Source organism: Capra hircus, chromosome 26 (assembly GCF_001704415.2).
Source record: "Capra hircus breed San Clemente chromosome 26, ASM170441v1, whole genome shotgun sequence".
NCBI classification, from domain to species: domain Eukaryota; kingdom Metazoa; phylum Chordata; class Mammalia; order Artiodactyla; family Bovidae; genus Capra; species Capra hircus.
In genome coordinates this window covers 33939627-33952668 of record NC_030833.1, presented here as the reverse complement: position 1 = coordinate 33952668, position 13042 = coordinate 33939627, and the positions used below count along the sequence as shown (strand labels likewise).

Sequence of the window (13042 nt, the reverse complement as noted above, 5' to 3'; positions counted from 1 at the left end):
TTCTAAGAGACATTGTGTGTGTGTGTGTGTGTGTGTGTGTGTGCGCGCGCGCGCGCGTGCGCACTAAGTCGCTTCAGTCATATCTGACTGTTTGCGACCCTATGGACTGTAGCCTGCTTGTCTTTCAGTCTGGTTCATTTCACTTAGCAAATAACTGGGGTTCATCCTGTTGTTGCAAATGACAAGATTGTCTTCTTTTTTAAGACTGAAAAACATTCCATTGTAGGCTAATAGTCAACAGTTAACCATTTCACATATATCAAAACTTCAGGTTGTACACCTTAAATTTATACAATTTTTGTCAACTATACCTCAATAAAGCTGGAAAAAAGATAAAGAACTGCTCCCCAGAGACCTTACAATTAGGAGGTGGGCAGCCTCTGTAGGTATTCAAAGCCTCTCATTATTAGATTCCGGCAGAGTTGGAACACTCCCTCTGGCGATCCTAGAGAAGAGGTCAGAGCCTTGTATGGAAGGACCATTAGCTGGCCCTCAGGCTCTATGGATCTCCCCTGCTCCCTGCTCCCCAGCCCTCCTACGCTTCATCCCAGTTCTTGGAGATACAGCTTTCATCTCCATTACTCTTCCACTCTATGCCTTCCTCTGTGGATCTGTGGGAATAAACAAGTCATTAAAACAACTCTTCATCATAACCACTCTGTTGGAGATCTCATTAATCTGTGATGGTCAGGCAAAGAAGCAATAAACCAGACCACTGGTGACATTGCCTAACTCTCCTCAGATGTAAATCTACTCTCTTCCTATTCTTGACTTCAGTTCTTAATTCATCTATCACCTTCCAATCCCAAAACTTCCTATCCCAAATCTTTGCAGCTTGTTGATCAAGAGGGCTGGTTCTTCAGTAGGAAGCCAGATTGGAACAGCATGGTTCTGGGATATAATATTGCCTCTTTCACAGTCAGGAATTTGTAGGAAAATAGGAGCCATTGTTAACATGAAAAATTCACAGCCAAGAGAACACAAATCACCCAGTCTCTGTGGAACAGTTTGGGGTTGATGTCTGTGGCCCTGTTAGCTATGTGTGAGGGCCAAATGCCCTCCCTGAGGGCTGGTCATTTCACATGGGACAAGTTCTTTCCCCACTCACCTGTCTGTGGCCTCTCAGGATTTCTCTATTATGAAGACCTTGTTAGCTGCGTGACCAGGGCTGAAGCAGAGGCGGTTGGCGTGCTGGTTAAAGAGGCTGTGTGGGCATTTCTGCCGGATGCCTTCGTCACCATGACGGGAGGATTCCGCAGGTAAATGATGATAAAAGCTGCTTTTACCTCCTCTTCAGGGCCTTCCCATGCTCAGGAGTTGTGGCACAAAAGGCCTTCGGAGGTCTCTCTCTGCAGCCTCATCTCCTGCAGCTCATGTTTCACTCCAGCAACCCCAAGTGGCTTGTCATTCTCTGCACACACAGAGCTTTCTTTCCTCTGTGACTTTGCTCAGTCCTACCTTTCTGCTTGGACTGTTTTCCTCAATTTGTTACCTGGCTCACTTCTCCTCATCCTTTAAGCTTCAATTCAGATGCCACCTCCTCCGGAAAGCCTTCCTTGACTTCCTTCTCCCCATGCTGGGCGACGCACCCCTCCTCAGCACTCCTTGGACAGCTGTCAAGTAATTTGTTTGTATTGCTTCCACGCATGTTTTTCCCACTAAGTTTTCAGAACTTAGTGCTTGATGAGAGCCAATGCGTGGTGCCTGGCACAAAATAGGCATGTGAGAAATGGTGAAGTCAGTGAATGAATGAATGAACTCTTCACAGAGATGTATGCAATTGTTGGATACTGAAGCCTCCATTTCAGAGCCTCTTTCCCTCCCACACCCTCTTCCATCTCTCCTTGTGGTCCTCTTACATGGGGGCTGTTGGCTGTGGGAGGTGACAGAGAAAGTGAGAAGAGAACACAGAATCCAAGAATGCCTTTAGTTTAGCCCATAATTTCAAGAGTCCTATCTTGTATTATGCGAGTACAGTTCTTGGTTTGCTTGTTGTCACACTTGTCTCTGTGTGAGTGTGTGTGCACACATGGGCATGGAGAAGAAATAATCTTTGTCAGTTTTTACCCACCCATATATAATCATATAATCATATGGGTTCCCCTGGTGGCTCAGTGGTAAAGAATGCATCTGCCAATGAGGAGACGCAAGAGATGTGGGTTCAATCCCTGGGTCGGAAAGAGCTCCTAGAGGAGGAAATGGCAACCCACTCCAGTATTCTTGCCTGGGAAATCCCACTGGCAGGCTATAGTCCTTAGGGTCTCAAAGAGACAGACAGGACTCAGCACTAAACAACAGTATGATCACATACATACCATGTATGATTTTAAATTTTCCTGTGTCATAAATTTATTTTGCAAGGAGTAGACTTGTGTAAACAAGGATCTTTTGTTTCAAAAGCATGTCATGAGCATTTTGTGTCACAAACCTTAAGTATGGGGCATAGAAACACAGATGAGTTTTAAAAATTGAGAGCTAAAAATCTAATTTATTTCCATCTTATGCTATTTTTTAAAATCAGGGGTAAGAAGATTGGGCACGATGTAGATTTTTTAATTACCAGCCCAGGATCAGCAGAGGATGAAGAGCAACTTTTGCCTAAAGTGATAAACTTATGGGAAAAAAAGGTAAGAAGAAAGATGTTTGGACACTCAGGCATTATAGGAGTAATGCTGAATTTGACACACTTATCGGCCTTGTAATTGTGTCATGAGTATCTAACCCAGTCTCAATGGTTTACAATAGTTGGCACAGTGCCAGAGACATGCAGGGAGCCTTACCTGGTTTGGGTCCTAGAATCCAGGTTATGAACTTGTGTGTACGCACGTGTCCTGTTATAAAAAGGGCCGAGGGCAACTCTCTGTGCAGGCCATGCAGATGGCTCAGAGCCCTAAACAATGTGAAGAGCATGTGCTGCGAAGACCTGGGAGGGGTGAGCCGGGGCAGAGCAAGCTAAGGGATGGGGATCAGACTCGCATAAAGCCAGTCTAAGAGGTGCCCCTGCTGCCTTGAACAATATGTTGGTTGATAACCACCTTGACTTTGTGCTGAGATGGGAAGAAGGAAGCTAATGAAGGTAGGCTGGGTCCAGCAGAGGTCATGGCTCAGGGTCCCCCACCCACTGAGATCAGACTTGCCACAGGCCACCTATTGCCCAGTGGAGGAAGCTCAGGATGACCCTGTGGCCACGGCTGCCTGCAGGGCCCTGACTCCTGCCCCACTCCAGTGAGAACTCTGCTTCCCAAGGAGACCAGATGGCCCTTATCCAAGAACTTAAGGCCTAGGTGGGTTGAGGAGGCTGAGGCTGGTGTTTTTCTGGCATAGCTTTATTTTTCCTGAGTGATCTAGCATCTTCTGGGTGTGGACAAAGCTCCCTGATATACCAGAGAGAGAAGACCTCAGATACAGTGAGAATAAGAAACACACAACCCTGGTGCCAGGAACACTAGAATTACTAATAAAGACCCAGCTTTGGAACCAGATCCAAATTCAGCCATCCCCCATCTGTCGGGAGAGTGGATCCAGGTGGCCAGGAGCCCTGAAAATGAACATCATAGGCTGAGCCAGGGAAAGCCTGAATGGGGAAGCGTCAGCTCCACCGAGGCTGGCCCCACTGCTCCGCTCAGGCAGGAAAGCTGAGAAACTCTCATGGACAGACATCACTCTGATGTACCCTGTCAGCCATAGCCTGGGTGGAGAGGGAGCTGCCTGGCTCCTCAGCCGGCAAGGGTGGACCAATTTGACCTAGGTATAGAGGCCCCACCATCGCCATGCTCTGAGACTGTCCCGACCCAAGATGGGGTGAGGTTGGGAGAGGGGGACAAAGAGCCTCCTTTTCATTGGTCTTTCTTTAGTCACCAGGCAGCCATCCTGCTGGTTACCAAGCAAAGAGATGGGCAGGTGAGGGTGGAGATGGGCATTAAACATGGGGGTTGTAGATTTGGGATTGTCCCAGCACAGCCCTGCCACTGACTGGCTATATGACCTGGGACTATGCTTTTAATCTTTCCAAGTTTCTCTTTCCTTATCTGTGAAACGGGGAAAGCAAGCTTCTGTCATTAGAGGATTAACTGAGAGCATTAGATAAGGCCCTTGGCACAGCGCCTGATAAATGCCTATTGAACAGTGGCTTAAACAGTGGCCGGAGTTTGAGCAAGCTCCAGGAGATGGTGAAGGACAGGGAAGCCTGGCGTGCTACAGTCCATAGGATCTCAGAGGCAAACACAACTGAACAGCAAATCAGTGGTCTCTCCTGCCTAGTCGCGTGTTGAATTCTGCAGAGGGCCAGGCCCGTGCTGGGTGAGGGGGCCCAGGCGAGAGCACAGGCAGCTGCTCCCCTTCGCTCTCTGACAAACAGGATCTCAGGGAGGAAACGGGCTGGGGCAGTGTGTGTCTCAGCACTACCTGCCTGCCCCCCTGTGGCCCCACGGCTGCCCCCAGCGCCTCAGCCGTGAATCATGGTGGTTAATTTCCACCTCTGCCTCACTCCCTGTTCCCAGTACCTCCCACTCCTGCCTTTCTTACAAAAATCTGTACTTCCCAGATTAAATGATTCTATCTCATGCAGGTGTTACCGACCTTCCCCAGCGCATAGAAATTGTTCCTGGCCTTCCCCAAAACATAGAAATTGATTAAGGCCAAACAAGAAATCTAGGCCAGGCTTTACTGGGGGCCCTGCAGCAGCACAGGGGATCAGGAACAAACAAATTCCCTTACTTGCTCACTCCCTGAGGTGGGGCGTGAGCTTGTTCCTGCTGCAGTGTGAGGGTAGCGGTGTGTCCAGGTCAAGCTAAAGGGGTGGTTTAGGTGGCTTGCTCACCTCAGGTGGTGGTGTGTGCAGGGGGCTTGAGCAGTATCCTACTTTGCTCTTTAGCCCCAGGCTCCTCAAAAGTGGCAGTTGGGTTTTTTGGTCTCTTTGTATCTTTTGGATCCAGAATTTGCCCAACTGTGCTTGCACGCAGTTATTTTTAGTGCGATACAGTTTCTCTGTATTTTGTTGCTCAAGAGAGGTATGTCCAGGTGCCAGCAGTGCAGCAAAGGGTCCCAGGTCCGAGCCTGCCTCACAGGCACACTCGAGCACATACTCACACAACACACATATACACAACCAGTGTTTTGAAACACCTGAAGAACTATTGAACAGCCAAGGATGGGTATGGGTTTGAGTCTTCCACCAGTTGAAAGACCTCTTATGGGAGGAAAAGAGCTTGGAGATACTGATCCTGGGGGGAGGGCACCATCTGGAAAGCTCCACTGGCTGCCAGCCATTCAACACAAAGAGGGGAGGGTTGACTGAGTGTGGTCCAGGTTCATGCCTGGTGGGTGGCCCTTCCGTCTATGACCAGCCAAAGTGTGACTACTGTGCGGCCACCGTGCACACACAGTTTACAACTTTTAGGAAGGCAGCTTTGTGAATTTTTAAAACGGGGAAGTGTTATTTTACAAATATGGCTTCAAGGTGAGACTGGTTAATATTTTAATAGCTTCCTTTTCAAATTTGCATAATTTAAATAGCCATGAAAGGCTGCTATACTGACTAATCTTAGTAAGTTTCATTAGAAAGCAGAATTGTGTCTTCCCCCAGCTGGTTATCAGATCTGTTTATGGCTACCTTCTTCCCTGTTTACAGTTACCTTCTGCACCAGAGGCTCTTCCTGACATTAGTGTTCCGCCCTGCAGATGGGGTCCATTCTTCCTCTCACCTTTTCTGGGATAGGCCCTGAGGCAGAGTACTCCCTCTTCTGAGATCCACAAAAGGAAAAGTACCCCCTTCTCCAAGTGTTGAGTCCAGCTGAAACAAAGTCTCTTGGGGGTGGGGGTGGATGCAGAAGAAATGCGGATGTGTCTAATAATAACAGTAAAGGGAACCAGGCCTGCTCCAAGTGTGGTCCCTGGATCAGAAGCATCAGCAACACCTGGGAACTTACTAGAAATGCACCACCCCGACCCCACCCCACTCCACCCCCGTGTGTGCTAAGTCGCTTTAGTCTCTCTGACTCTTTGTGACCTCGTGGACTGTAACCCACCAGGTTCGTCAGTCCATGGGGATTCTCCAGGCAAGAATACTGGAGTGGGTTGCCATGCCCTTTTCCAGGGGATCTTCCCTACTGAGGGATCAAACTCGACCGAGGGATCAAACTCGACCGAGGGATCAAACTTGCTTTCTTCATGTGTCCTGCACTGGTGGGTGGGTTCTTTACCAAGCACCACCTGGGAAGTTCCCCCACCCCCACCGCCCATGAATCACTCTGGGGACAGGGCCTCCAAAACTGCATTGAAACAAACCTTTCAAATGTTCCTGATGATAATATTTGAGAACATCAGACCTAAAGAACCCAAGAACAAATCCTACATCCTAATAGCTGTGATTAGATTGTTTTAAGGCAATTTGTTCTTTTAGTTGCAACTCAGATTTAGCAGTTAATTGCATATTTCTGCTTCTCCCTACCCCATATCTGCTGTGTGGTAAGGAATTCCCACGAGCAGATAAACTGGAGGATGGCAGATTGCTGGGTGTGACCTTCTGACTAGGCAACGTTTGGTGATGTACCACCAATTTTGTCCCTGTCTCCAAGGGAGGCAGAGTAGCAATCCCAAAGTGTTCGCTAGAAAGAGTGAGTCATCAGGCCCCAAAGCAGGCTGAGCCTCCAGCCACAATCCTTTGGGCCCAAGTCGACCTACTATGGTTGACTAGGATAATATGGCGGGACACTAAGTCAAAACAACTTCATATAAGGGCTCGGCTTTTTGTTCAATGTTGATTTGTACTTAAGGGAGGGAGGCAAGTTTCTGAGCGCTGTCTGCGATAGGATGTTCAGGGAGTGGATCCTCTGGCAGTTTTGCCATGAAGTGGCCTTAGCGTGGCCCCTCTAATTGTTAAATTCCTCTGCTGCAGAAGGAGGGTAATGCACCCACTCCTTGCCTTTCTCTGCTAGAGTCACAGGTGGGCTCACAATGCGAGGACAGACGTACCCATATTCTCAAATGTGCAAAGCTTTCTTTAGAAGCATTTGTTAAGAGCCCAATATAAAGTCTCTGGCCTTCTGCATCAGGGACTCTTCATCAGGGACTCTTCCTGATGTCTTTTTGTTTATTTTCAGGGATTACTTTTATATTATGACCTTGTGGAGTCGACATTTGAAAAGTTCAAGTTGCCAAGCAGGCAGGTGGATACTTTAGATCATTTTCAAAAATGCTTTCTGATTTTAAAATTGCACCATCAGAGAGTAGACAGTGGTAAGTCCAACCAGCAGGAAGGAAAGACCTGGAAGGCCATCCGTGTGGACCTGGTTATGTGCCCCTACGAAAACCATGCCTTTGCCCTGCTAGGCTGGACTGGCTCCCGGGTAAGTGCTGCCTTCATCCCTGGGATGGCCTTAGCTTTCCATAAGAGGTAGATGAGGTCTACCTGGGGCCAGGGGCGAGACAATGGCGGGGGTGGTGGCGGCAGGAGGATGGACAGGGAAGGAGGAGATGGTGGACAGGAGAGAAGAAAGTGCCCAGAAATCTCTGAATCAGGGCATTCCACTTGCACACGGTCAACTGAGACAGATGCCTTTAGAACAGGTATTTTCAAAATGTGATACCCTGACCAGCAGCATCAGCCTTACCTGCTTACCAGGTTAGACCTGTGAACATCACCCCACCCCAGACCTACTGAATCAGGAACTCTGGGGTTGGAGCCCAACAGTTTGTGTTTGAAAGAACCCTGCAGGTATGAGAACCACTGAAGCAGAGAAAGCAGCCTGGTGGCTAAGGGCACAGGTTTGGCTCACCCCAGACCTGGTCACAAGCCCTTGCTCTGCCTCTGACCAGCTAGGTGATCTTCGTCAAGTTCCCCATGGCCTTTAAGACTCAGTTTTCCATCAGGAAAGTTAGGGCAAAGACAGCGCTACGCCCCTGGGTTGCAGGGATCCAGTGAGATGAAGCTGGCAAAGCCCCTAGCACCATGCTGAGCACAGGACCAGTGCTGGGCACCAGCAGTCCCCAGGTCCCACGTGTGATATCAGACGTGGTGCCCGTGGTCTGTGCCATCAGCTTGTGCTCCACCCTCCTACCGACACCCCACTCTATTTTCCCATGTAGCTAGCTGTTGCTTTGAGTGGCACACATCATTAGAGGATTTTGTATAATAAACGACATAGAAATTAATTGTCCTTAACCTTGAATTAAATGTCAAGTGTGTTTGCCTTGGGCTGGAATTATTTCAGCGCACAGTCTCAGCACTAGAACTTCTTACCCTAATCAAAAATGTTGGCTGGCATCTTTCATTCATAAAAAGTAGGAAAGCTGATGAAACAATACATCATATATGCAGCTTGGGAAATTTAATTTCACCTTTTTACCCAAAGATTTCAGAGCCTGGGAAATGTCCTCAAACCAATTAATCTGTTAATCTCACCCCCAGTTTGGGTTCATTAACTTACCAGGTTGTCTCATCTACTAAACTGACAAAGCTTCCTTCACACCTTTGTGCGCTAAAGATTTCCAGAGCAGAATATATCCGCAGGGATACATTAAGCAGAGATTTTTCTAGAGCCATCCAAGTATGGTACAATTTCTAGACTGGGTCCAGAGGTTATTAGTTTGTTGTTTGTTTTTTTAAAAGAAGCTTCTGTTTTCCTCTGAATCTTATTTCTTCAAACTCGAACTGTTTGTCAGCATGGCTTTAATTGGCTGAGGTTCCTTCAAGAGTCTTGTCCATGTTTGTGTCAGATGCTGAGGGGAGGCATACTTTGCTTTGGAAACACACCAACGATGGTGCCCAGGTGCCCAGGCTAACCCAGCCTCTTTACTAGCCCAGATGGCTCCCTTCCACCAACTTTAAATAGCATCTCCTCCTCAAAACAGCTTATTGCCATTTCCCAGGAAACTGTCAGAAGCAGCATGCATATTTACAAAGGCTACACGTGACCGGCGCCCTCTAGGGTTTTGCGGTGCACAACTTGCGCAGCTGCGTGCAGCAGCAGTAGGCGAATCTCTGAAGTCTGTCGTGACCAGCGAATGATACCGCCAGACTTAGTGCCACTGCCCTTCTTTATCTGAAACAAAAGACAACTTCCTTACCCTGCCTATTTCACAGGGTGTTGAGAGAAACCAAAGAGCTTGTAAAGCAGAAGGCAGAAACATCCAGGGTAAAGAGTCTGGGATTCAGGAGTCTGAACCCTAGCTCTATCATTGGCTGTGTGGCCTTGGGTAAATTGCTGAGGCTCTCTGGGCTTCCTGTCTTCATTTGAAAAATGGGGCTAATAACAGTACCAACCTCGTGGGATTTTCATGAGAACTGAATGAGACAGTGCCTTCATCTTAATACAGTTCTGAGGCTAATTGTATGTGTAGTACTGTTCTTTTAGAGATAATGTTAGATTCTTTTAGAAGTTGTTAAGTACTAGTGATAATAGAGCAAATCAGAAATTAATATAAAGCAAGAAGTCAGCCCAGCGCCCAGCACAGGGTAAACACTGTGTAAACATTAACTAGGATATCATTGCTTGGATTATAGCTATGGCCATTTTAACTGGTCACTAGCCCCCTGAGTGATCCTGTCATCATAAGTCAGATCATCACTCCCCTGCTCAAAACCTGGCAGGGGTTCCCCATTCAGCTCACAGTAAGAGCCTTCCAGTGGTCACAAGGCCCTGCATGGTCTTCTCACCCCTTCATCTCTCTGGACTCCTCCCACTGCTCTCTCCCTACCCGGGCCAGGCTCAGCCCTCCCTAAGGCCTCTGTTCGGCCTATGTTCTAGCTGATCCCTCTGCATGGAGTGCTTCTTCCTGAGTCCACCTGGCTAACTCCTTCCCTTGGGCAAGTCCCTCCTCATATCCTGTCTCCTTCACGAGGCCTGCCCTGTACCCAGCATCACCTGTTAACACATCATGTACTTTTGGTCAGTTCAGTCACTTAGTCATGCCCGACTCTTTGTGACTCCATGAACTGCAGCATGCCAGGCTTCCCTTTCAATCGCCAGCTCCCAGAGCTTGCTCAAGTCCCTCATGTCCATCATGTACTTCACTTATGCTGTTACCATGTCTTATCTGTGTCCCCTGCTTGAATCCAAGCCCCACCAGGGCAGACATCATTGTTTTCTTCACTGTTATATTCCAAGCACCCAGAACACACCTGGCATATGGTAGATGCTCAATAAATATTGATTTAATCAATATTATTACTCTCCAAATGGAAGACATCAGGATAATTCCTAATAATCCATGCAAAAATGCTTCAGGGTGTTTGGCAGTGGAGTCCGGGAATAGATCTCTCAGCACACACAACTGAGGAGCCAGGGTCAGCCTTTCACTGCTCCAGTTACCCAATCCTCTCCAGCCTTCCCATGCCCAGTGTGAGCAGCCATTGCTCTAAGTGCTGGGGGGACTTGAAGCCCTGGGCTTGGAGACCATGTGCTAAGCATACTTTCATAGACCAGCAGCTACTACGCCCAGAATCTGCTTCACCCTGACTCTTCCACAGCCCTAGCTCCCCCTCCACTGCCTTATAAAGGACTTCAGGTTGGAAAGTCTGTCTTCACACATCCAAGTCAGGAGGGGCAGGTCCCAGTCTTCGCCAGCTTTCCCATACTCACCACTTTAGTTCAGTTCAGTCGCCCAGTCTGTCTGACTCTTTGAGACCCCAAGGACTGCGGCAAGCCCAGGCCTCCCTGTCCATCACCAACTCCTGGAATTAACTCAAACCCATGTCCATCAAGTCAGTGTTGCCATCCAACCATCTCATCCTCTGTCGTCCCCTTCTCCTCCTGCCCTCAATCTTTCCCAGCATCAGGGTCTTTTCCAATGAGTTAGTTCTTCACATCAGGTAAACAAAGTATTGGAGCTTCAGCTTTAGCATCAGTCCTTCCAATGAACATTCAGGACTGATTTCCTTTAGGATGGACCGGTTGGATCTCCTTGCAGTCCAAGGGACTCTCAAGAGTCTTCTCCAACACCACAGTTCAAAAGCATCAATTCTTTGGCGCTCAGCTCTCTTTATAGTCCAGCTCTCACATCCATACATGACCACTGGAAAAACCATAGCCTTGACTAGATGGACCTTTGTTGGCAAAGTAATGTCTCTGCTTTTGAATATGCTATCTAGGTTGATCATAACTTTTCTTCCAAGGAGTAAGCGTCTTTTAATTTCATGGCTACAGTCACAATCTGCAGTGATTTTGGAGCCCCCAAAAATAAAGTCTGTCACTGTTTCCACTGTTTCCCCGTCTATTTGCCATGCAGTGAAAGGGACCAGATGCCACGATCTTAGTTTTCTGCATGTTGAGTTTTAAGCCAAATTTTTCACTCTCCTCTTTTCACTTTAGTGCAGTTATTCCATGTTGTTGTTGTTCAGTTGCCCAGTCATGTCTGATTCTTTGCGACCCAATGGATTGTAGCATGCCAGTCCTCCATGTCCCTCACCATCTCCCAAAGTTTGCCCAAGTTCATGTTTAATGATTCCAAGCTTGCTCCCTAATCCTACATGGGAAGGACATTTCTAGATCTGTGCTTCTCTCAGGAAAATTAATCTCAACAACTTCATTCATTGTCATTCTTTTCCCAAGGTTTTCCTGTCATCCATCTAAGGCTTCAAGTTTTTCTCCCTGGAGCCTCAGAGCCCATGCTGATCATAGGAGATGCTACTCTGAAGCAGCTGGCCCAGACCATCAGTTTTATAGAAATTCACATGAGAGGATGTTACAGCCAGAGGACCTTGCTGTAGGACCTTACTCACACACTTCCTCCACCTTCCTATTTGACCAACCAAGATTCAGAGAGGTTGGGTGACTTGCCGAGCGATATAGAGCCAGATAGGGACAAAATCCAGGCTGGAACCTGGTCTCCTGACTCCTCATCCTCTTTTACAGTAGTTGTATTCCAAATAGAAAACAACACCAAACTATTATTTATCTAGCATTTACCCTGGACCAGGAATTATTCTGGACACAATCCTCACAATACCTGTTTATTCACTGAGCAAACATTTACTGTACATCATCTGTGTGCCAGGCATCACTAGGAGGGAATATGGTTATGAACAGAACAGATCAGGCTCCTGTTTTCATGGAGCTTACAATCCAATGCTTACGTGTGTGCATGGAGCTTTGTCATGGCAGACTGTTGCCCTGGGGGAGAAAATTCACTTGGAGAATGTTTAGTGGAGATAGACATTTCATTGTTGCTGTTGTTTAGTTGTTAAGTTGTGTCTGACTCTTTTACCACCCCATGGACTGTCTGCCAGGCTCCTGTCTCCATGGGGTTTCCCAGGCAAGAATACTGGAGTGGGTTGCCATTTCCTTCTCCAGGGATCTTTCCAACCCAGGGATCGAACCCACATTTCCTACACTGGCAGGTGGATTCTTTACCACTGAGCCAGCAGGAAAGCCAGAAGTTTCATTATAGAGATTTAAATATCTTTAGACAAATAAGCTAGAAGTTTCGTTATAGAGATTTAAATATCTTTAGACAAATAAGCTAGATGTTTCATTATAGAGATTTAAATATCTTTAGACAAATAAGCTAGATGTTTCATTATAGAGATTTAAATATCTTTAGACAAATAAGCTAGATGTTTCATTATAGAGATTTAAATATCTTTAGACAAATAAGCTAGATGTTTCATTATAGAGATTTAAATATCTTTAGACAAATAATACTGAAGACATTCTAGACTTGATAGTGATTTATTTTAATGATCTCTTTCTTATCCAGCAGTTTGAGAGAGACATCCGGCGCTATGCCACACACGAGCGGAAGATGATGCTAGATAACCACGCTTTATATGACAAGACCAAGGTAGGGAACGCTGTCTCCCTGAGATGGGCCACTTTAATCCTCATCCCCATGTCTGGCTCCCTGAACACTTTTCCTGAACTCATTCTAGTGTCCAGGTTCAGCTCCCTTTGCCCCAGGTGCCCCGTTCCCACAGATCACAACTGAGGGCAGCTGGAAAGATCCTGACAGGAGCACGACTCCCACAGGGCCCAGAATGTACCTCGGAGGCTTTGAGCTCAACGATGCTGAGCCAGCTGGGTCCAGGCCAGCAATGAATTTGAAT

At 47.2% G+C, this 13042-nt stretch overlaps 1 protein-coding gene across 1 annotated transcript in view; it reads left to right on the top strand.

The window, feature by feature from the left end:
• DNTT (DNA nucleotidylexotransferase) overlaps positions 1–13042 on the top strand; it is a 32280-nt gene that overhangs the window by 17220 nt on the left and 2018 nt on the right. The window contains exons 7-10 of the mRNA XM_005698275.3: positions 1127–1259; positions 2522–2627; positions 7101–7346; positions 12697–12780. Of these exons, the coding sequence (XP_005698332.1) occupies positions 1127–1259; positions 2522–2627; positions 7101–7346; positions 12697–12780 (569 nt within the window). The remainder of the gene's footprint in view (positions 1–1126; positions 1260–2521; positions 2628–7100; positions 7347–12696; positions 12781–13042) is intronic.